The 24,887-nt window shown below is 33.9% G+C and overlaps 1 protein-coding gene and 1 non-coding gene across 3 annotated transcripts in view; both read left to right on the top strand.

Annotated features, from left to right (window-relative positions):
- LRCH2 (leucine rich repeats and calponin homology domain containing 2) overlaps positions 1-15,615 on the top strand; it is a 108,815-nt gene extending 93,200 nt beyond the window's left edge. The window contains exons 16-21 of one of the 2 annotated variants that reach the window (XM_011386071.1): positions 5,443-5,493; positions 7,618-7,675; positions 8,424-8,536; positions 9,477-9,614; positions 9,779-9,856; positions 15,496-15,615. In XM_011386071.1, the coding sequence (XP_011384373.1) occupies positions 5,443-5,493; positions 7,618-7,675; positions 8,424-8,536; positions 9,477-9,614; positions 9,779-9,856; positions 15,496-15,615 (558 nt within the window). The remainder of the gene's footprint in view (positions 1-5,442; positions 5,494-7,617; positions 7,676-8,423; positions 8,537-9,476; positions 9,615-9,778; positions 9,857-15,495) is intronic. The other variant, XM_023526453.1, reaches the window with a different exon arrangement.
- LOC111734243 lies at positions 5,813-5,941 on the top strand. The gene has a single exon (XR_002778385.1). It is a non-coding gene; the product is annotated as a small nucleolar RNA SNORA35 (small nucleolar RNA).
- Positions 15,616-24,887: the final 9,272 nt, after the last annotated feature.

The raw sequence follows: 24,887 nt of genomic DNA, 5'->3' as shown, positions 1-24,887 counted from the left end.
AGGGAGGGAGGGAGGGAGGGAGGAAAGGAAGGAAGGAAGGAAGGAAGGAAGGAAGGAGAAAGAAAAAGAAAGAAAATTGATTATATAGTTAGTGATCTCTCTTTAGTAGTTTGATAAGAAGAGGTTTATCTTTTGATTTCCACTAGGTGGCGTCAAAGCCTCCTGCACTGTCCAAGCCTCCTAGATCTCTGATTTGAGGTTAAAAATGCCCTTTATTCTCTGGGGTGGTGTGTGTATCCTCTCTTATCAGGTTGCCTTGGTACCAGGGCTCTACTCCCATGGGAGAATGTGAAGGGCGATGGGAATTCAAGCCTTTGAAAAGGCCCTGAAGTCCAGGCAGTGCCCCAACAGTCAGATGCAATGCTCTGCTGCTTCCTTCTAAATTAGCCTGACTGGATGGGAGAGGCATGGATTGGAAAAGGCCAGTAGTGTGTGTGTCTCTTTTCCTTCTAGTAGTGCTGACACTCAAGCTTCAGCTGCCTTGCTTTTATATCTCCGTCCCTACCACTGGTACCAGCCGCAGTGTGTGTTTTAGTTCTGTTGCACAAATTCCCCTGGAGCCTCATGCTCACTCTAGGATGGTACAGAGTGGAGGCCAGGCTACATGACTCAGCTTTCTGCTTGGCAGTGGCAGTTGCTAAGACACAGCTCTTACCCCTCCACACCTGGTCTCTGCCCTGCTCTCTGCCCTAATCACTGGGTTCCGCTGTGTAGTATATGCTGATCACTCAGGCAGGACTGTTTGAGGCTTCAAAATACCAAACCAAACCAAACCAAACCAAACAAACAAACAAACAAAACACCCTGTAATTCCTGCTTTCCCTTCATCTTGCAGGGAGCTCCAGGATGCGTTTCACAGTGTCCGACTTTGATCCTCTCTCCCTTTTCACCTCCCTATGTCCACAATTGGCCCACCTTCAGATGCTCTGATGCACAGATCCCTCAGACATGCTTGTTTACATGTTGGGTGTTGTTTGTTGGATTTTAGATGTTTGGCTTGTGGTAATTTCAAGGGGACAGATCAGGGGAGATTTCTCACACAACCATGCTCCTAATGTCACTCTTCTAGTGTCCATTTTTATGAAATACCTCTTTTCATACTTTACTTTCAGTCTGTGTCTCTCTATTTGAAGTGGGTCTCTTGTAGGCAGCGTATGTAAGGAACTTGTTTTCTTAACCATTTAGCCTTTTGGTTGGAACATTTATTTCATTTACTTTTAAAGTCATTGTTTATAGTTATGGAGTTATTACCATTTTATTTTTCATATTTTTTAATCTTCTTCTTAAGTCCCTCTAACATTTCTTGTAACACTGGTTTGTTTTTGGTAAACTCCGTTAGATTTTTCTCATCTGGGAAGTTCTTTATTTATCCTTTGTTTGTGATAGCTTTGCTAGGTAGAGTGATCTTAGCTGTCAGTTCCCTGCTTTTCCTCACTTTGAATGTTTGGTGCCAGTCCCTTCTGGCCTGCATAGTTTCTGTTGAGAAATCAGCTGACAGTCTTATGGGAGTGCCGTTGTAAGTAGCTAGATGATTTCTTGCTGCTTTTAAGGTTCTCTCTTTATCTTTCACCTTTTACATTTTAATTATGATGTGTCTTAGTTTGGGCTTCTTTGCGCTCATCTTGTTTGGGATTCTCTACACTTCCTGTCCTTGTATGTCTATTTTCTTTGCCAGGTTAGGGAAGTTTTCCATATTTATTTCTTCAGATAGATTTTAAATTCCTTGCTCTATCTCTTCTCCTTCTGGTATCCTTATGTTGCCAATCTTGGTACACTTGATATTGTCCCAGAGGCCCCTTTAACTATTCTCAGTTTTTTGTATTATTTTTTCTTGTTGCTGTTCTAATTGAGTGTTGTCTGCTACCTTATCTTCCAAATCCCTGATTCAATTCTCTGCTTTATCAAATCTACTGTTGATTCTAATATATTATTTATTTTAGTTAGTGGATTCTTCATTCCTGACTGGTTCTTTTTTACATTTTTATGTTTCTTATCTCTTTGTCGAAGGTGTCACTGATATTATTGAGCATATTTATAACCAGTGTTTTGAACTCTGCATCTGGTAGATTGCTTATCTCCATTTTGTTTAGTTATTTTTCTGGTGTTTTGTTATGTATTCTTTCACTTGGGACATGTTTTTTTGTCTCCTCATATAGGCCGCCTCCCTGTATTTGTTTCTGTGTATTAGGTAGAGCTGCTATGTGTTCTGATCTTAGTAGAGTGGCCTTATGTAGTTAGGAGCTCTTTGAGGCCCAGTCTCCCTCGTCACCTGAGTCAAATAACTAGGTGTGTCTCTTGTGTGGGTTATGTGTGCCATCATGTTGTAGTTGGGTCTTGATTTCTGTTGGCAGGTCAGTCGGAGGTATTGACCCTTGGGCTTATTGGTTGTTAGGACTGCCTGTGACTTTAGTGGAGGGACTATTGTACAGGGGCTGGCCATATAGAGCAGGGTTTGCTTTAGCAGGGCTCTGGTACCTGTCCAGTCTGCCTTTTGGATGTGTCCTTTGTAGAGATGGTTGGGTGGTGTTCTGGTGTGCTCTGAAGCTGGCCACCAGATGTGTTGGTTCTGGGGCCTCCTGGGAGGGGTCTCTGTTGCAAGTCAAGTTAAGCCACTGTTTGTGCCCTGCCCAGGGCCAGTAGGTATGAGTCACAAAGTGATCTGCAGATGGTTGCCACTTTTGATGGGCTCGGAGGTGCCTGGAAGAGGCTATGCTGCAATTCGAGGCCAGCTGCCAGTAGTGCTGGGCTTGGGGCTGCTTAGCAAGAGGTATGGGGCATGCTGAGGCCAGATGCTGCTTGTTTGAGGTTTGTGACCCTTTGAGAGATTTTAGTAATGTTCGCAGCATGAGCCAAGATAGGCTGTTTGTATGGAAAAAGCCACTGGAAGTTGCTTGGGTGGGCCAGCAAGTTGGGTATGGCTGAGTCTCTGGGAATTACCAGAGCAGGCAACCAGTGTCATCCAGGTTGATATAGACTCAGATATGGTGGCCATCTGCATCTGAGTCCTGTGGGAGGAGGGCTCAACAAAGGAACAGTTGCTTCCAGCAGCTCTTACATCTGGGAAAAAGGTGACCCTCCAGCCCTCACGCTGAAGCCAGACAAGTCAGTTCCTCTCTGCATGTCCTTGGCGCCTTTTGATCTGCTTCTCAGCGCTGGAGCTCAGAGAAAGTGAGTCTTTCTGCAAGTAAGTTTGTGCACAGGCCCTTTCAGAGGCATACCTGGTACTTCAGCAGCCCATCTCACTCAGCCACAATCTCTGCTGTTTTTCACAGCCAAAAGTTAAGGGGACTTCTCTCTCTGACACTGGAGCTCTGGGCTGGGGAGCCTGGTGTGGGGCTGGGACCCCTCCCTCCTCAGAGGAGACATCCACAGCCGAAATATTCTTCTCGATTTTTAACCACCATACCTGTTTGTGGGACCAGCTTCTTCTGCATCTCCTCCCCTCCTACCAGGCTCAAGCTGGCTTCTTCTGTATGTCCTTAGTTGTAAGACTTCTGTTCAGCTAAACTTCAGGTGATTTTCATTGATGGTTGTTCTATAGTTTTGTTGTAATTTTGATGTGGTCATGAGAGGAGGCAAGCACAGCATTTACCTACTCTGCCTTAACATACTTCTTGAAACTGTAATTCATAAATTTAAAATTTTTTACATTTTTCCGACTTTTATCTTCTCAAATCAACCTGGTCATCAGTTCAGATTTGTTTGGAATTTTTTAAACTCTTCCCAGAAATTCTAGGTATTATTTTCATATGTAAAATTAGATTTCTACAATTTGTGCATTACAATAAATTTTTTTTATCTCACCATTTTAATTCATACAGTAGCCTAGTATTTTTCAAATCATGTCTCATCACCATAAATACTTCAACTTTCTGTATTTTTTTTTTTGGGGGGGGAGACTGGTAGTTAATTTGAATTTGTTTCTTAGCTGGGCTTCTGAAAACTCCTTTAGTTTAGGAAATGGAAGCACACAGAAAACGTTTGCTGAACCCTAAGCTAGAGATTTTCCCTGTCCCTTTATATTTTATATCCAGTTTGGTCTTGTCTGCCTCAATATTTAATCAGTTACCAAGACCTACCTTTTTTCTGTATTGAAATATTTTGAATATATTCCCCACCTGTATTTCTACTGTTTCTGCCCTGGCATAAGCCCTCGTTGTTTCTTGCCTGCACTACTGCAGTAGCATCCTTGCTCTTGTCTTTCTTTCTCCAATGCGTTCTCCTTGCAGCCACGCTGATCGTTTCAAAGAACACAAATATGATCAGGCCATTCCCTTTCCTAGAAATCTTCAGTGTCTTCTTATCATTTAGAAGGTAAATTCCAAGTCCTTTTTGGTCAATTTTTGCTTACCACATCAGCCTCAAAAGAGGTCAAAACCGATTTGCCCTCTTTTCACCGTACACTTCAGTAATATAGAACTGCTCAAAGGTTTTCTACACTCTTCCTTTCATTTGTTGCTTCTGTGTTTTTGTTTTTGTCCTTTCATCTTGGAATGTTGTTCTCTTCTTTTTCTGGTAAACACCTACTTGGTTTTATACTTTCTCAGGAAACTTGCCTTTCTTCACTCCCCACCATCTCCCAAAGTGCCGCCTGTCTGTGCCTCATAACATTCAAAGCTCTATCATTTTGCTGAGAAGATTGTATTACCTGTATAAATGAATCTATTTTCTCTCTAAACTGAGAGATCCTTGAGTGGATGATATTTTTTACTAAATTTCAATATTCCCAGTGTTGAGCACAGTATCTGACATATAGTAGGTAGTTAGTAATCATTTGTTGAATGGTGGATAAATGCCCTATATGGTATACATATTCAAGATTAAATGTTAAGATTTTTATATTTGTTTTTTAGTAGTCATTCAAAAAACATGGACCACTTAATATTAATTTGTACAATTAAATTTTGTGTAATTATTTCTAATCCTATATTAGATACATATAATTTTCTAGGTAAATGTTCTTATTTGGTGTGATGGAATTTTTGTATGCCTCTATGGAATTTTTGTATACCTCGAATTGTAACATATTGTTGCCATTTCCCATCAGAAATTAATCTGAACACGTGGATCTTTTCTAAGAAATATGAAAAGGTTTGCCTTTTGTGATATTTAAATGAAATAAATTTATATAAGGAAAATATTTTATATGAGTAGATAGTAGTTCTAAAAATTTTAAGTGCTTATGAATTACCTGGAGAGCTTACCAAAATTCAGATTCTAATTCAGTAGGTCTTGGGCGAGGCCTGCATTTCTAACAAGCTCACAACAGATGCTGATGCTACTGGTTCACAGACCACAGTTTGTGTGGCCAGGTGGTAGATGGTATTTTCCAGATTCTTCCTTTAGCAGTTGATCAAAACAGTTTTCAGTTTTCTTTTTATATGTCTAAGTCACCATTTGTGTTTTAATTTTATTTTTCATCTTTTTATTTTTATATTTTAGCAAGACAGTGATAATGCTAATATGTCACCACAATCTCCAGTATCATCTGAGGTACAAGTTCTGTTTTTATATATGTTTATATAAGTTTCTTTCTTGTTTCAGAACTCTAATTTCATCTTTCTTTTCTTTTTTACAATGTAATTTATTTACACATATTTAAAAATCCACATAGGTTAATTTGTACAAACTAGCCTATAAAAACTTCTAAGAACACCATCCTTTTGTACAAATATTCATAATATATGTACTTTAAGTTACTCATAGATCACAGAAAACAATTCGCTTTATATAATTTTTATGTTTTATAATCCATATTTTGAATTAAATGATAGAAACAGCTTTAAATTTTTAAATGTAATTAAAAGTACTTCAGCATTGTGCATTGACCTTTGGTTTTTCTCATAACCAATTAGGTCTGAAAGCAATGCAAGAGAAACTTCCTTTTTCCACGAGAAACATCCCTGCAGTGGGTTGTTCCTATCGACAGGAGGGTACACATTTCCTAGTACCTTAGACCTGGGTAGAAGGCTTGGGTAGAAGGGGTAGATGAGAGTTTGTGAGATCTCAACCACATACTCTGGTGTTTTGAATGATTGATGCTTCTAATTTAATTAAACCTATTGCTTTATAACAAGATAAATTTTGAAAATTCTAGACAGTATCTTTACTTCATATTACTTTATTACTCTAAAAGTGTATTGGCATTATAAGTAATTGAGTAATTTGATGAATTCAGGACTTCACCTAAATGTTTGGATGATTCAAATTCACCATATAATTTTTGTTCATTAGATAGTATTTATTTCTTTTCATATAGGTAGTGTTAAATATTTTTAAAAGCTAGGATTATTTGTCTATTGTTTGAGGTGCATACAAAACTTTTAGATAGACTTGGACATTCGTTTTATAAACATGTTTCTAAATTATTTATATGGCAGGTAAAATAGTTTACATTGTTTTGGAAAATAATTTAAATTAGGATATCCTAAAAGTAGTCTTTATCATATACTTTTGTAAGTCTTTTCTTTTTCTATAACAAATGTAAGTATCTAAGTGGTTACTTATTTGCCTAGGTGGTTTGTGATTTTATGATCTGTGATCATGGGGAGAATATTAGTACCAGTTTTCTCAAGTGAATTATATTGATTATATAATACATTTTGCTGGTATTGAATAAGTAAAATTTTTGTCTGGGAATTCATAACATTTTAACCAAAATAATGAAGACAAACTGTGTGGTTTGTGGACAGATTAGGTGGTAAGCATGTGTTTTAGTAGCTCGACCAACATTCAACTTGAACTGCATATCACACCTTAATCAGTAAAAGATTCAGAGAATCAACAGAATTCCGATTGCTTCAATTTCATCTCTGAAAAGAAAATGATAAAAAAAATTAGTATAGTTGTATATTAGTATACTAACAAAGCTTACCTATATATTTGAATCTAAGACCAATCCCATGAGTTGGATATTATCCTCATCGTTTTACAGCTGAAGAGACTGATAACTTTGCCCAAAGGCCCCAGTCAGTAAATGGTAGAGAACTGACTGAAACCCAGACTCTACTTCACAGTCGTCACACAGATTAATAAGATACTGCTAAAATTATATTATTTTACCACTTTACATTTACAAAGTGCTTTCTATTAGTTGTCTCAGTTAATCTTCACAACACTGTGCCATTTTAAAGATGAAGAAACAGTCACAGAGAAATTAAATGTTTTGCTCAAGACTCAGCCTAAGCTTTCTGACTCCAATTTCAGATTAAAGAAAAAATATAGTTCTTTCCATAGCATACAATTGTGTGAAAGCACATTTAAGCAATGTACATTCAAATAGAAGACATAATAATTTATCATCTATCATTCTGCAGTCCCTATTAGTATGAATGTGTAGATTTGACTTAGATTATCCTATAATATCTATTTTATAGACTTCAATAATTTTCTTTTCCTTTATACTATTAGAAGTATTTAAAGGCTTATGTAGTCAGGTCAATTAGCAAATATTTATAGACCTTTTAAGAGTTAAATTATCAATTTGAATTGAGATGTAGTTTACTTTCCTGTACTCCACTAATCATGGAAAAAATTAATACTTCTCAAAATTGGAATTTATATGAATACCTTGATTATTTTGAAAGAAAAGAAGTTTTGTTTGTTTTCTATTTTTAGGAATATGTTAGAACTGATGGTTTTTCACATGGTCCTTTTGGCTTGAAGCCTAGATCAGGTAAATATATATTCTACAAATTAAATTTATTGGCTACATATGAAACTAGAGTTTTTCAGCCTTAATGAGATTTGATTCCATAGTTTTAAGAACACATAGATTCTTTCCCCTCTCCTAAAAGTAATTTTCTCTTAACCTTATTTGTCTTTCCAATTCCCATTCCCCATTTCTTTCTTCCTCTTTACCTTCAAGCTCCTGAAACCTCAGCTTTTTGCCTTAGATATACTGCAGTCTTATTTCTACTCTACTGTGACTGCTATTAGAATGACCACTCTGCCAGCAGACCAAACACTGTTTGAAATTATAGCACTTCATTATATTGTGGTTTTAAAAAGGGATCTTTTCGCATTTGGCAAGCCCAAAAGAAAATGGATCCATGTTACTTGGCAAGGTATTGAATTACAGTTTTTATTCCTGAATAACTGTATTGACCTTCAAATATAACTTCCTTTTTTTAAAAGATAATAAAGGCTGCTTTATGTTCAATAACAATTTTAACCTGGATCATATGTTTCTAAAAACATATGTTTAAATAAAAACATGTATAGGTGGTAGAAATCATTACCCTATTGCTTTCAATTATGCAGATAAGTAGATTTCTATTATATGCTGTAAAAATATTTAGATTGTATTAATAAGCAATAGTGTTTTGTTTTGTATTGATTCTTTCTATTATGCCTCTTTTCCTACCGATGGTTGATCCTTCTTATTAGCTTCATAATAAGCTAGGAAATTTCTGTTTTTATAGCTTTTAGCCGCTCATCTCGCCAGGAATATGGGGCAGCAGATCCTGGATTTACAATGAGAAGAAAGATGGAACATCTACGGGAAGAACGAGAGCAAATACGACAACTTCGCAATGTAAGTCAGATTGACCTTTCAGATCTGCTTTGTAAAAATGGGTTTAACTTGGAAAATTAACAATGTATATGGGTTTTATTTTCAATGCTCTTTAAAATTTTGGATTATATAATAACTAGTAATATAAATACATAACATTTAGGTAGAATATCTGTAATTTATACCCATTTACTTTTTAAATTAAATTTATTGGGGTGACATAGGTTAATAAAATCATATAGGTGTCAAGTGTACAATTCAATAATACGTCATATGTGCATCACATTGTGTGTTCACTACTTAAAGTTAAATTTCCTTTTGTCACCATATATTTCACCCCTTTCCCCTTATCTACCTACCCTTTCCCTCTAGTAACCACTAAACGGTTGTCTGTGTCCATAAGTCTGTGTTTGTTTGTCATATTCGTTTGTTGCTTTCAGTTCTGTATCACACATATGAGTGAAATCATATGGTTCTCAGCTTTTTTTGTCTGACTTATTTCGCTTAGCATGATAATCTCAAGATCTATCCATGTTGTTGCAAATGGCAGTTTTTAATCTTTTCTTATGGCTGAGTAATATTCCATTGTATATATGTACCACAGTTTCTTCATCCAGTCATCTATCGAAGGACACTTCAGTTGTTTCCATGTCCTGGCCACCGTGATAATGCTGCTATGAACATCGGGGTACATATATCTTTACAGATAAATGTTTTCAAATTTGGGGGGTAAATACCCAGAAAAGGGATTGCTGGATCATATGGTAAATCAATTCTTAGTTTTTGAGGAACCTTATACTGTTTCCCATAGTGGCTGTACTGATTTATATTCCCACCAGCAGTGTACGAGGGTTCCTTTTTCTGCACAACCTCTCCAGCACTTGTTATTACTTGTCCTGTTGATGATAGCCATTCTAACATGTGTGAGGTGGTATCTCATTGTATACCCATTTCTTTATAGAATCTCGAATCCAGGTTAAAAGTAATTTTGCCTGATGACATTGGAGCTGCACTGATGGATGGGGTTGTTCTTTGTCATTTAGCCAATCATATAAGGCCACGCTCTGTAGCTAGTATTCATGTGCCATCACCAGCAGTGGTAAGTTTTGTCTGTAATTTGTTAGTTCTCTAAAGGAAGATAGAGACTCTTGAAACTATTGTTAAATAATAGTTTCAATAAATTTATTGAATTCAATAAATTCATTTTCAGTCTTGATTTCTTAACAAATATTCTTGAAAGTATACCTTTCTTTTTTCTTATAGCCGAAACTGAGCATGGCAAAATGTCGAAGAAATGTAGAAAATTTTCTTGATGCTTGTAAAAAGTTGGGTGTCTCACAGGTAATTGTTATTTTTCCAACCAAATGATCATTTTAATATTAATTTATTACATGCACACTGGGGTTCTTACTCTTCACAATAAGAATGAATAATGCTTTTTGAATGCAAAAATGAATACCTTCCATTGGTATCTTCTACTGAGTTCCAGCTTTAACTGTAGTAGCTCTCTAATGAATATTATTAAGCTGCTTTTAAAGTAATTTATAAAACAGCTACATATATGAAAAATTTACTCATCATACACATTGAAAAAACATAACAGCGGCCATATTACAACTTGATTTTGATGTCATTGCTACTCATTTTCCTGCTGGAAGACATTTGGACTCCCTTGCGCAGTAAATTCATGGACACAGACTCTGGAAGATTTACATTCAAGGTGAACAGCATGTTAAACTTGGATAGTGAGCACACAATGCAATATATAGATGACGTATTATAAAACTGTGCACGTGAAACCTGTATAATCTTATTAACCAATAAATTTATTAAAATTAAAAAATAAACTTTATTTAAATTGTCAAATTGGACATTTTAGTAACATTATGATAATATCTCACTAGGTAAACTTTGTCTGAAATTTGTAGGAATTGCCTTAAGTTTCATGTAATAGTTCCGGTACTATAAAATTAACAAAGCTACATTGTAAATGTATAATAAAAATGAATAATTAAAATATTATTTTTTGGAAAACATTATAAGCCTAACATCACTCTGACTGACTTTTGAGAGAACATGACATTGTTAGCAGATCACACTCTAGTCGTACTTTTAAAATTCCAATTTAATTTTTAAAATTATTTTTCATTGAGAAACAATTGACATATAACACTGTGTAAGTTTAAGGTGTATAGTGTGTTGATTTGATACACTTATATAATGAGCTGAGAGCTTGTTAAGCTCTCTTTATCAGCAGTGTCATAATCTGGTCTACATATTCCACTTGAACCTCTTTCCTCGTGAATAAATATAATTTATACAGAGAGAACCCGTTAAATAGTTGTGCATATTGGAAACTATATCCTGTTCTCTGATTATCTCTTTTCTATGCTTAACATATCTTAAAAGTTTAATTCTTAACCATTTTATGTTCTTTCTTTTTGGTACTCTTAATCTCTTACTCAGAAAATAGAAAAATTAGGAAGCTTTTTTTTTCTAGTTATTATAGTATTTTTTTCTTATTTTGCCATTTTTATTTTAAGAGTTTTTTGGGGGGGGTTGTCAATAAACATTTATTGAATGAACGTATGTTTTACAGATGAGGAAACCAAGGCACAGAGTAGCTAAGAAACTTGTCCAAGGTCATACCTTTAGTAAACAGTGGAGTTGTGCTATGAACCCAAGTGGTCTAACTGCAGAACCTACCCTCTACCTTGGATACTCTATTTCTGTTTTTTTTTTACATGAAAGAAAAAACAGTCCAGCATACTCCAGATACCTTCTTAATATAGTGGTCAAGCAGGTTAAATAGGAAAATCTTAACAAAAGTTATTCTACTTAGCATTCTCTTGTCTTCTCTCTCCAGCTTGTTCTAGAGGCAAGGTTAGTGCCCTAGCCATCTTTACCATAAGGGAGGGCTATGGAGGAACCAGTCATCAACTCCTATTTTTTAAACTAGCTACTGGAAGTGAGGGAAGAATTTTATTTTTAGCTTAAATTTTTCCCCTTCACTTGGAAATGATAATATTTAGTCAGGGAGTAACCTCCACAGTTGAGGTATCCCTCCTGATTTTTAACCACCACACCATGGGTGTGGAGCCTGCCCATTCTGCGTTTCTGTCCCACCAACCAGTCTTCACATGGCTGCTTCTTTATTTATTTCCTTAGTTATAGGACTTCTGTTCAGCTAGTCTTAAGGAAGTTCTCAGTGATGGTTGTTCTGTAGTTTAATTGCAATTTTGATGTAGTCATTGGAGGAGGCAAGCGCAGCGTTTACCTGTTCCACCATCTTGACCAGAAGTCCAACTGGTTGGTTTTGTTATTGTTGAGTTTGAGGTGTCTTTATAAATTATGGATAAAGTCTTTTATCAAATGTGTGATTTACAAATATTGTCTCCCAGTCTTTGGCTTGTCTTTTTGTTCTCATTGTAGTATCTTTCAAAGAACAGAAGTTTTTAATTTTTGAAGTAAAATTGATCATTTCTAAAATTGATTGTGCTTTTGGTTTCAAACCAAAGAAATCTTTGCATATGTCAAAGTCACAAAGATTTTCTCCTGTGTTATTTTCAGAAATTTTATAATCTTAGGTTTTACATTTAGGTCTATGATAAAATTTCAGTTAATTTTTGCATATGTTGAAAGGTGTGGATTGAAATTTTTTTTTTTTCAGTTTGGGATTAGACACACACATTGAAGTCTAGAATCTTAGAAAATTTTTATTATCCCCAGAAAGGAACCTCTTACAAATTTAGCAATTTCTCCCTTGTTCTCTCTCTATGGATTTGCATATTCTGGACATTACATATAAATTAAATCATGCAATATGTGGTCTTTCATGTCTGGTTTCTTTCATTTAGCATGATGTTTTCAAGGTTCATTCCTGTTGTAGCATAAAGCAGTACTTCGTTTATTTTTATGGGTGAATAATATTATATTATATGGATATACCGTATTTTTTTTTACTATTTTTCAGTCGATGGACATTTGGGCTTTTCCAACTCATTGTTTATTATCAGCAATGTTGCTATGAACATTAATGAACAAGTTTTGTTTGAACATTTGTTTCAATTCTCTTGGTTATATACCTAGGAGTAAAATTGTTAGGTTATATAGTAATTCTGTTTATCTTTTTGAGGAACTGCCAAATGATTTTCCAATTTACATTCCTACCAGCAATGTAAGAGGGCTCTAATTTTTCCACATCCTCACCAATAATAATTGTTGTCAACCATTTTGATTCTAGCCATTGTAGTGGTTGGTATCTCATTGTGGTTTTGACTTGCATTTCCCTGATGTTGGCTACTGACGTTGGGTATCTTTTTGTGTTTATTGACTATTTTCATATACTTTTTTGAAGAGATATCTTTTCCGATTCTGTGCTCATTTGGTATTTGGTTTATTTGCCTTTTTATTATTGAGGTGTAGGAGTTCTTTATATATATCTAGATATAAGTCCCTTATAAGAAAATGAGTTGCAAATGCTAGCTCTTGGTTTTTCATAGATGACCTGTATCAGATTGAGGAAATTCCTTTTTATTCCTAGTTTGCTGAGAGTTCTTACAGGAATAGATGTTGAATTTTGTCAAATGCTTTATCTACACCTACTGAAATGATAACTTTTTTTTCTTTCGTAGTATTGTGAATTACATTGGTTGATTTTCAGTTGTTAACTTAAACCTGGATTCCTGAGGTAAACCCCACTTAGTCATGATGGATTTTGTTGTTGTTTTTGTTGTTTTTATGTTATTGGATTCAATTCGCCAATATTTTGCTTAGACTTTCTGTATCTATGCTCAAAGGGATACTGGTTTTTAGTTTTCTTTTAATGTCTTTGCCTGGCTTTGGTGTCAAGGTAATGTTGACCTAATGGAACATGTTAGGAAGTATTCCTCACTATTTACTTTTCTTGAAGATTTTGTATAAAATTGTATTATTTTTTAAAAGAATATTTAGTCACAGTCATTAATGAACCCATCTGGGCCAGGAGTTTTCTTTGCAGGAAGGTTTTTAACTACAATTTCAATTGTTTAAATAGGTATAGAGTTATTCTGATTTTTAATTTCTTCTTGCTTGAGCTTTGGTAAACTGTATCTTTCAAAGAATTTGTCTATTTCATCTAGTTTGTTAAACTTATTTTTATAAGGTTATTTATAATTTTAGTATTTGTAGAATCTCTTATGATGTTACTTTTCTTATTTCTGATGTTGGTAATTTGTGTATTTTCTCTTTTTTTCCTGATTAACTTAGCTAGAAGTTTACGGATTTTTAAAAAGCTTCTCAATGAACTAACATTTGGTTTCAATGACTTTTTTCTATTTTTAAAAATGTTTATTTTATCATTTTCCTCTCTCATCTTTATTATTTCCTTCTTTCTGGTTGCCATTGGTTTAATTTGCTCTTTTTCTAGTTTCTAAGGTGAGAGCTGAGGTCATTGATTTGAGAACTTTTATCTTTTCTAATATATATTCAGGTGGTTATTTGAATAAATAAACAAAATATTAGGAGGGCAACAAATGTTGTAGTGAAAATGGAGATAGAAAGATAGTTTTTGAGAACTCGTGATAAATGGGATATTATCAATAGTATATGACGAATTGGTTATTGGAGTAAGGAAGAAAGAGGACTATTATGATTTCCAGGTTTATGGTGAGAGAGACTGAACAATGTATTACTGACTGAGGTATAGAATATAGAAGGACAAGTTAAGTGAAGAAGTAGTTCTGTTGTGGACATACTGAATTTGATATGTCTGGTGGGCATCCATTTGGCTGTGTCATGTTTACATTTGTATCAGGAGCTCAATAGAGAAATCTTGGCAGGAAATACACTTTTGAAAATCATCAGGATGAAGGATACTATTTCAGGATGAAGGATACTATTTGGGAATAGGGATCCAGTCTTACCAAGCCTTCCAGTGTTTTTGCTTTTTTTTTAATCTAATGTTTCTAGATTTGTAAAACACTGTGTGAGCCAACTAAAATATAGTTATGGACCTGTAGATGGGGCCAATAGATGGTGTGTTTACCACCTGCTGTGTCCATTACTAGGTTGTTTTCCTGAGGTGAATGGTGTCCCAACTGAAGCAGTGGACTGCATTGTTTTTTTAAAAATAGCTAACAAACTTATTTGGTGTTGTGCCCATGCATGCAAACCTTCAGTTAACCTTTGCAGTTTTGATAAGGCTTTGAGAATACCAAAGAAAAGATACAGTGTAAAAAGAGAAGAGGGTGAAGCTAGAACCCTTGGAAACATTAGGATGTTAGAAGAAGATCAATGAAGGATAATAAAACCTAATGCACAGTTGTCTCTAAACCTCTTTCTCATAGAGTTGTGAAGATCAAATGACACTTGTGATGTACTTAGAAGAGGAGGTAGTTTTTATTTATCAAATTTTAGACTAATAGAACTAAGAAGCAACACAATATCCCTAGAAGCTTGAGGGAAGAAACCTTAAGAAAAGTGCTGAAATGCTACTTATATCAGAGACCATGGAATCGCAGAACTGGTAGAAAGAACCTGCGTGGCCAATTTTGTACAGTACTGAACAGTTTACAAAGTGCTTCCATATACAGACTGTTCTGTTTATTTCTCACACAGTTCTGTCTCTAGGATGAAGAAACTAAGTCTCAGGGAATTTTAGTACTCCATATTAGGTGGTCCTTAGATCTATTGGCTAGAAATGTAGTGCTCTTTTTATTCCAGCATGAGAGCTTAGGAAACATCTAGCATAATCATCTCACTTTAAAATATTTGTTTAGGTAGATCAGATCAACCTCAGATCAAAACACAGCCCATAAAATATAATCCCATGCCATAAAAGTCTACTGAATCAGACATTTTAGAATTAGAATTTAATTAGAATTGTGTGCTTTTTACTTGAAGCTTTACAGAAAGCTTTTTTAAAAAATCCAGTTCTGATTTATTTAGGCTTTACTATGCTATTAAAAAAATGTTCAACTATTATTTCTTTTGTTTTTCAGGAAAGACTCTGTTTGCCTCATCATATTTTGGAAGAAAGAGGTCTTGTGAAAGTTGGTGTCACAGTTCAAGCTCTTCTTGAATTACCTACAACCAAGGCATCTCAGCTATCTACAGCTTGATATAACATTTAAAAATCATAAGTATATAGTTTCATTTATTTGAAGTGTTTTCAAATATCTCAATTTCGTGAATAAGAATGTCTAATCAAAAATAATTTTATTAGATCAAACCTTAGGTTTAAAAATTATGTTAAAATTAGGTTAAATTAAATTTTGAATAGCTCAAATTTCCTATGGCGGAAAACTGGATTAACTTAATAAGAATTTTTGATAAATTCAAATTCTTGGCAGATTTTCTATGATGGAAAACTAGATTAACTTAATAAGAGTTTTTGATAAATTCAAATTCTCTTTTCAGCTGATAATGATTATTTTTGAAAAATCAAATTGATACTAAATTTAAAATGTGGTTTCAATTTAATAATTACATTAGATTTAATTTTTTAATAGCATACTAGTAAACATCTGGATAAGGTAATCTTTTTTACCAATTTAAAACAATTCTATATTTGAGTTATTTAATATACTTCTAGTTTATACACAATTTCTTTAATCTTTGGTCTTAGTTTTCTAGAAAAAAATTGAGTAGAAAGTATAGAACTCTGGCTTTATATTAAATTCTTTTAGTATAGGTTAGTGCCAAAAAATTTTCAGTTGTACTGTAGATTGTTTACATGTGAAGTGCCTGTGTAACTGATGACTTATATAGTCTTAAGCATTTCTGCAATTTCTTTTTATGTATTAATGGAATCAATGAAACTTTAAAATATTTTAGTAGATTTTGTAAGGTCAGTAATATGTGAGGATTTAAATGTGCCTCACATTATGATACTCATGGTTTTTTATTTAGTCCATTGCGGTTTTCCTTAAATTGGTTATTTCATGTTTTCAAAAAACAATGCTAATATGCTTAATTTATGCTATTTAATTTTGCAAAACTTAATCATCTTTTAAAATGTATTATCTGAAGAGTATTTTGAAAACTAACAAAGTGCTAATTATCAAGGATATTTTGATAAAACTACCAAAGTTTGGGTTTATGTCTTGACTTTCAAGAACATTACATCTTTGTGCTGCCTTTAGTTACATTCAAATTCGGAGAGCAACAATCGAGGAATAGGTTTTTATTTGACATTTGGCCACTTCTGTATCCTGTAAATGTTATGATCCTCAAGTAACATGATGTTAAATTAAACACGGACCTTTCTATAAATATTTTCATAAATATACCATGTTACATAAAGTCCTTGTTTAATTTAGAGATGAGTAAATTTATGTTGGTAGTAGTGCAGGTATTTTTTCAGAAACATTACTGTAATGAATAACTTGGTTTCCTTTAGAAGAACCTTAGTATAAATTACTTTTGTACTAGCCAAGCAAGTATCATATCTTAAATATTTGATTTGCACTTGTTACCTCTTAATATGGATGCAACTTATTAAAACGGCCTGGGTGTTTCAAAGGGTATATATAAAAGGTAAAAACTAATGTGCCAAATAGTTTAGTAAGGGCCGATTTAGAAACTCTACTTTTTTTGATCAGTTGGCATAAGCCATATAATTAAAATTTGGCTTTAGAAAACAGATGTGTTATTTACATCCCCCAGGATTCAAATTGGAGCTTTTAAAGAATTAAATGTTCTTATGACTATACAGTTTAAAAATTAAATTATTGGTAATTTATTACTTTAAATATTTGAGCTAATTAGTTACTATTTTTTAGTTGGATCTATTAAAAAAAAAAAAAACCTCATTCACATAATTTCCCTAGTGAAAACATGGATAATAAAGGTAAGAAATAGCAAGTAAATACTTTATTTGATAGTTTTTATTATAGAAATTTGATAATGTTAAAAACATCGTGAACATTAAAAACTACAGCAATCATTCATACAGTTTTCATGGTCATCCTGCTATAGGATTCCTTTTATTATTCAATCTAGATTTGAATTATAAATATTTTTCTGTTTTATGTCATTAAAGTTTTAGTGAAATTATAGGTCATTTTCTTACTGCATTTCACTTACTGGTCAATTAATTATTACTTTAAAGAGAAAATACACCAGAACTTCACTGTAGCATTTTTTTACTACAAATCAAAATTCTATTTAGGGTAGGTCTATCTGAAGTCCATGTCAAGGCAGTTTATTTACGATAGGCCGAAAGGCAACACCATCTCTAAGGCAGTTTCACAGCATAGTCCCCAAGGACGAATTATATCAAGGCACCGATGTATTTCTTTTAGTAGTTTCTAAATAATTGTAACATTTATTCTACATGGTTTTTATGGTTATTATATATTTACTTCATCAGTTATTGAACTAAGAATGATTATCATTATTTGAATTGGTTACGTGATTTGAAGAGGGTTAAATAATCAAACTAAAATATTTTATTAGGCCCTAAGAAGTACAGTGGATAGCTACTCTGCTAAATTTTATTACTACATGGCACAAGAAAGAAGTGATGTTGGATATATTAGAACTGAAATAAGGAGTGAAAATGCATTGCCATTTGTGTAATAATTATCTTTACAGAATACTAGTTTATCGTCTTTTCTAACTGAATTTTTTGAAGAATGCAGAAATGTTTGTATTGGGATCTATCATGATTGATTTTCTGATGCATTTAAAAATAAATGGAACACTAAATGTATATTACCGATGCAAACTGTGGATAAAATTGAATGAAAACATTAAAGTCTGAGATTTCTTTTTTCTCCCTCTATAACTCTTCCCTCAACATTACAGCATCCATTCTTTTGTAGCTATTTGATAGCTTGTATCTATGTTCTCTAGTATGGAAAAATAGACTTTGAAAGGATATTCAAAGTAAGTTGTTTAAGAGTTCAGATTCTTTTACATTGTGTTATTTTCAATATGAATGCTTTCTTTAAAAGACAATAACTAACTCCCCAGGATATCTTCACAAATAATGTCACCTTTATTTGAGAGAGACTCTTTATATAATATAAATGTCAGATAAACATTTACATAAAATAAAAGTAGGATGGATCAAATTGCAACTATTTTATTTAATTTTATTATTAATTTTAAGTACACAGTAAAATGATTAGACATTTATATAGTTTATAAACGATCCTGATTGCTCTTTCACTCCTCTGGCTCACCACCTAGCCAGTACATTACTGCTCACTGCATTCCCTATACCATGCTCCACATGCCCGTGACCATCTATCAACCACTAATTTGTATTTCTTTAATCTTTCACCCCTTTCTCCCGGCACCCAAATCCCACTCCTCTCTGGCCATCACCTGATTGTCGTCTACATTCATGGGTCTGTTTTCAATTAGTTTGTTCTTTTTGTTCCTTAGTTTCTGCATATAAGTGAAATCATATGGTATTTATCTTTCTCTGTCTGACTTATTTTACTCAGCATAACAACCTCTAGGTTTATTCATGTCATTGTGAATAGTAGGATTGCATTTTTTTAATGGCTGAGTCATATTCCATTGTATATATGAACCATAACTTCTTTATTCAGTCATCTGTTGATGGATGTTTAGGTTGCTTCCATATCTTGGCTATTGTAAATTGTGCTGCCATGAACATAGGGGTACAAACATCTTCACGAATTATTGTTTCTGTTCTTTGGATAAATAAACAGATGTGCAATTGCTGGGTCAAAAGGTATATATCCATTTTCAATTTTTTGAGAAACATCCAGACTGTTTTCCATAGTGGCTGTACCAATTTGTATTCCCACAAACATTGTATGAGGGTTCCCTTTTCTCCATATCCTCGCCAACACCTGTCGTTCTTTAATTTATTGATGATAGTCATTCCGACAGGTTTGAGGTGATATCTCTTTGTGGGTTTCATTTGCATTTCTCTGATGATTAGCGAGCTTGAGCATCTTTTCATATAATAACTATTGGCCATCTGTATTTCCTCTTTGGAGAAAAATCTATTCAGGTCTTTGGCCCATTTTTTAAATGGATTGTTTTTTTTTTCTGTTGTTGTATGAGTTCTTTATATATTTTGGATATTAACCTCTTATCAGATGTCTCATAAGCAAATATCTTCTCTCATTTAGTAGGTTGACTTTTTGTTTTGTTGATGGTTTCCTTGGATGTGCAAAAACTTTTCAGTTCCATGTAGTCCCATTTGTTTATTTTTTCTTTTGTTTCTCTTCCCTGAGGAGATTTTTCCGAAAATAAATTACTAGTAGCATATCAAAGAGATTACTGTTTTCTTCTAGCAGTTTTATGGTTTCGGGTCTTAAATCTAAGTCTAATCCATTTTGAGTCTATTCTTGTACATGGTATAAGAAGGTGGTCCAGTTTCTTTTTCTTTTTTTGAATTTATCTGTCCAATTTTCTCAACACCATTTATTGAAGACACTGTCTTTACCCCATTGTATATTCTTGCCTTCTTTGTCATATATAAAGTGAGCATATAGGCGTGGATTTATTTCTGGGCTGTCTATTCTGTTCCATTGATCAATGTATCTGTTTTTATGCCAATACCATGCTGTTTTGATTACTGTAGCCTTGTAGTATAGTTTGATATCAGCTATTATACCTCCAACTTTGTTCTTCTTTCTCAAGATGGCTGTATCTATTTGGGATCCTTTATGGTTCCATATAAATTTCAGAATTATTTGTTCTAGCTCTCTGATAAATGCCACTGTTATTTTGATAGGGATTGCACTGAATATATATATCGTTTTGAGTAGTATGACCATTTAATGATGTTGATTTTCCTACCCATGCACAGATTGTTCCTACCCATGAACAAGGTTATATCTCCATTTATTTGTAACATCTTCAATTTTTTTTTAAATTAAGTTTATTGGGATAACATTGGTTAATACAATTATATAATTTTCAGGTGTACATTATAATTTGACATCGGTATATTCTATTGTGTGTTTACCACCCAAAGTCCGATTTATTTCAGCTACAATACCTTTGATCTCCTTTACCCACTTCAACCTCCCCTTCCTCCTATATTTGAACCCCTTTAACCATCTAACTATCCCCTTCTCCCCCACCTCCTACCCTCTGGTGACCACTAGTCTATATTCCATGTTCATGAATCTGTTAGTTTGCCCTGTTCATTCGTTGCTTTTAGATTTATATCCCACATATAAGTGATATCATGTGATTTTCAACTTTTTCTGTCTCCTATAGTTAGCATGATTATCTCGAGGTCTATCCATGTTGTCGCAAATGGAAGCTTTTCATCTCTTCTTATGGCTGAGTAATACTCCATTGTATATATGAACCACCACTTCTTTATCCAATCATCTATCATAGGACACTTCAGTTGCTTCCATGTCCTGGCCACTGTGAATAATGCTGCTATGAACATTGGTGTGCATATATCTTTTCAGAGAATTGTCTTTAAGTTTTCTATATAAATACACAGTAAGGGATTGCTGGATCATATGGTAGATCAATCCTTAGTTTTTTGAGGAACCTCCATACTGTTTTCCGTAGTGGCTGTATAAATTTGCAGTCCCACCAGCAGTGTATGAGAGTTCCTTTATCTCTGCATCCTCTCCAACATTTGTTATTACTTGTCCTGTTGATTATAGCTAGTCTAACAGGAGATGGTATCTCATTGTGGTTTTGATTTACATTTCTCTAATAGCTAGCGATGTTGAGCATCTTTTTATATGTTTATAGGCAATTTGTACATCCTCTAGGGAGAAGTGTCTGTTCATGTCCTCTGCCCATTTTTTGACTGGATCATTGGCTTTTTCATTGTTATTGAGTTATATGAGTTCTTTGTATATTTTGGATTTTAGGCCCTTATCGGTGGCATTGCTTCTAAATATATGTTTCCATTTGGATGGTTGTCTCTTTACCATGTTGAAGATTTCTTTTGCTGAGCACAAGTTTTTTACTTTGATGTAGTCCCATTCGTTTATTTTAGCTTTTTACTTCCCTTGCTTTTTTAGGTCCAATTCATAAAATCCTCTTTAAGTCCAAGGTCCTTGAGTTTAGTTTCTATGTTTTCTTCTGTGCATTTTATTTTTTCAGGTCTTATATTCAGATCTTGAATCCATTTTGAGTTAATTTTGGTGTATGGTGATAGACAACAGTCTAGTTTCACTCTTTTGCAGGTGGCTTTCCAGTTTTATTCTTTTGTTGCTATTGCAAAAGAAATTATTTTTTCCACTTCTTTTTCTAACACTTCATTGTTAGAGTATAGGAAAGCTATGGATTTTTGAACGTTGTTTGTATCCAGAGACTTTACTGTATTTGCTTATTGTTTCTAGTAGTGTTGTTGTGGAATCCTTAGGGTTTTCTACATAGAGAATCATGTCATCCACAAATAGTGACAGTTTGACTTCTTTTTTTCCTATTTGGATGCTTTTTATATCTTTTTCTTGCCTCAGCGCTCTTGCTAGGACCTTCAATGTTATATTGAATAACACTGGCAATAGCAGACAGCCTTGCTTTGTTCCTGATCTTAGATTTTTACTTTTTAATTTGTTTATGTGGTATATCATGTTTATCGATTTGCATATGGTGAACCATCCCTGTACCCCTGGGATAAAGCCCACTTGATCATGATATATAATCTTTTTAAAAATGTTGCTGTATTTGATTTGATGTGCTAATATCTTATTTAGGATTTTTGCATCTGTGTTCATGAGAGATATTGGTCTGTCATTTTCTTTTTTATGTTCTCTTTACCAGATTTTGGTACCAGGGTGATATTGGCCTCATAAAATGAGTTGGGAAGTATTGCTTCCTCTTCAATTTTTTTGGAAGAGTTTGAGGAGAATAGGTATTAAATCTTCTTTAAATGTTTGGTAGTATTCACTGGTAAAGCCATCTGGTCCTGGACTTTTACTGTTTGGTAGGTTTTTGATGATTGTTTAATTTCCATACTGCTGTTCAGTCTGTTTAGGTTTTCCAGTTCTTCTTGATTCAGTCTAAGAAGGTTGTATCTTTCTAAGTACTGATACATTTCTTCTAGGTTATTCAATTCGGTGTTATGTACTTTTTCATAGTATTCTTGTATGACCTTTTGTGTTTCTGCAATGTCAGTCACAATTTCCCCTCTTTCATCCCTGATTTTGTTTATTTGTGTCCTTTCTCTTTTTTCTTCAGTAAGTCTGACCAGGGGTTTGTCAATTTTATTAACTTTCTCAAAGAACCAACTCTTTGTTGCATTTATTTTTTTTATTGTTTGTTTGTTTTCCATTTCATTTATTTCTGCCTTAATTTTGATTATTTCTTCCCTTCTGCTGACTTTAGGCTTCATTCATCCTTCCTTTCCTAGTTTTTAAAATGAAGCGTTAGGTTGTTTTTTGGGGCTCATTCTTCTTTTTAGAGATAGGCCTGTAAAGATATGAACTTTCCTCTTATGACCACTTTTGCCATGTCCCAAATGTTTTGATATATTGTACTATCATTACCATTCGTTTCTATGTATCTCTTGATCTCTCTTTTTATTTCTTCTCTGACCCAGTTATTCTTCGGTAGCATGTTGTTTAATCTCCATGTATTTGTGGTTCTTCCTGCTTTCTTTTTGCAGTTGATCTCTAGTTTCAAAGCATTATGATCAGAGAATATGATTGATATGATTTCAATCTTCTTATATTTGTTGAGGCTATCTCTGTGTCTCATAATGTGGTCAATTCTTAAGAATGTTCCATGTGCACTAGAGAAGAATGTATAAGCAGTTGTTTTGGGATGGAAGTCTCTGTAAATGTCAATTATGTCTAGTTGGTCTAATGTTTCATTTAAGGATGTTATTTCCTTATTGATTTTCTTTTTGGATGATGTGTCCATATCGGACAGTGGGGTATTTAGACCTCCTGCTAAGATAGTATTTTGGTCTGTTTCTCCCTTTAGTTCTGTTAGTAATTGCCTTATATATTTCGAGGCTCCCTAATTGGGAGCATAGATATTAATAAGTGTTATGTCTTCTTGGTGCATGATTCCCTTTATCATTATGAAGTTTTCCTTTGTTACTTTCTTTACCTTTTTTTATTTTGAAGTCTATTTCATCCAATATTAGTACCGCTACTCCCGCTTTTCTCTGAATGCCATTTGTTTAAAGTATAATTTTCCGCCCTTTCTCTTTGAGTCTGTATTTGTCTTTGGAGCTGAGATGTGTCTCCTGGAGGCAGTATATGGTTGAGTTTTGATCCGTTCATCAAGTCTGTGCATTTTTATTGGTGATTTCAGTCCATTAACATTTAGAGAGATATTAAAATGTGAGGTCTTCTTATAGCCATTTTATCTTTGCTTTCTTGTAGCTCAGTGTTTCCATTGCTTCTTTGTCCCTGTGTTTCCATTTTCCTTATTTTGGTTGGCTTCTGTGGATTTTCACTCTGGTCCTTCTTGTTTTATGTTATATACTTCAGTTCTGAATCTTTGGTGTGTGGTTACCATTACAAATATGTAAAGGATAGTTATATATATAGTCTTCCATTTTCTCCTGGGAGTGCCTTATCTCCATTACTCTTTGCAAGTATGAATCTTTGACTCCTCCCGTTTTCAGTCATTGTTATCTCAATTTGTCCCTATGTATACTGAATGTTTATTACTATCTTGTTATAACAATTCTCTTATTATTTAAGCTTATAGTGTTTTGTTCTTAGTAAGGGTTGCACTCTTCTGCTTCTATTTGCCCAATAGTCACTTTGCTCCTAATTATGGTTTTTGTTTTTGTTTTTTGTCATTTTGTATTAAGTGAGCTGACCTTTTTCAGTATTTCCTGTAGTGCAGGCCTTGTAATGGAGAATTCCCTCAATTTTTGTATGTTTGGAAAGTACTTAATTTCTCCTTCATATCTAAAGGAGAGCTTAGCTGGATACATTTTTCTAGGCTGGCAGTTTCTTCCACTTAATAGTTTGAATATTGGATTTCACTCTTTTCTGGCTTATAAGGTTTGTACTGAGAAGTCCGACGATAATCTAATGGATTTTCCTTTATACATTAACATTTTCTTCTCCCTAGCTGTCCTGAGTATTCTGTCTTTGTCTTTGATTTTTGATAATTTTAATACAATATGTCTTGGTGAAGGCCTCTTTCAGTTGAGATAATTATGTGCTCTGTTGACTTCTTGAATTCTGAGCTCCCACTCATTTCTTAGATTTGGGATATTCTCATCTTCTATTTGTCTGAAAATGCTTTCTAGTCCCTGCTCATTTTTCTCGCCTTCGATAATGCCCATTTTTCTTATGTTTCCTCTCCTGATGGTATCAGCTAGTTCTTGAATTTCTCTTTCATTATTTTTCATTCTTTGGTTTCTCTCTTCATCCTTCTGATTTATTTCTTGATTTCCGTCTTCGATATCATCGATCCTTTCCTCCATTTGATCGACTCTATTTCCCAGGATTTC

This window comes from Pteropus vampyrus, unplaced genomic scaffold (genome assembly GCF_000151845.1).
Source record: "Pteropus vampyrus isolate Shadow unplaced genomic scaffold, Pvam_2.0 Scaffold894, whole genome shotgun sequence".
NCBI classification, from domain to species: domain Eukaryota; kingdom Metazoa; phylum Chordata; class Mammalia; order Chiroptera; family Pteropodidae; genus Pteropus; species Pteropus vampyrus.
This window is presented reverse-complemented; position numbering and strand designations above follow the sequence as displayed.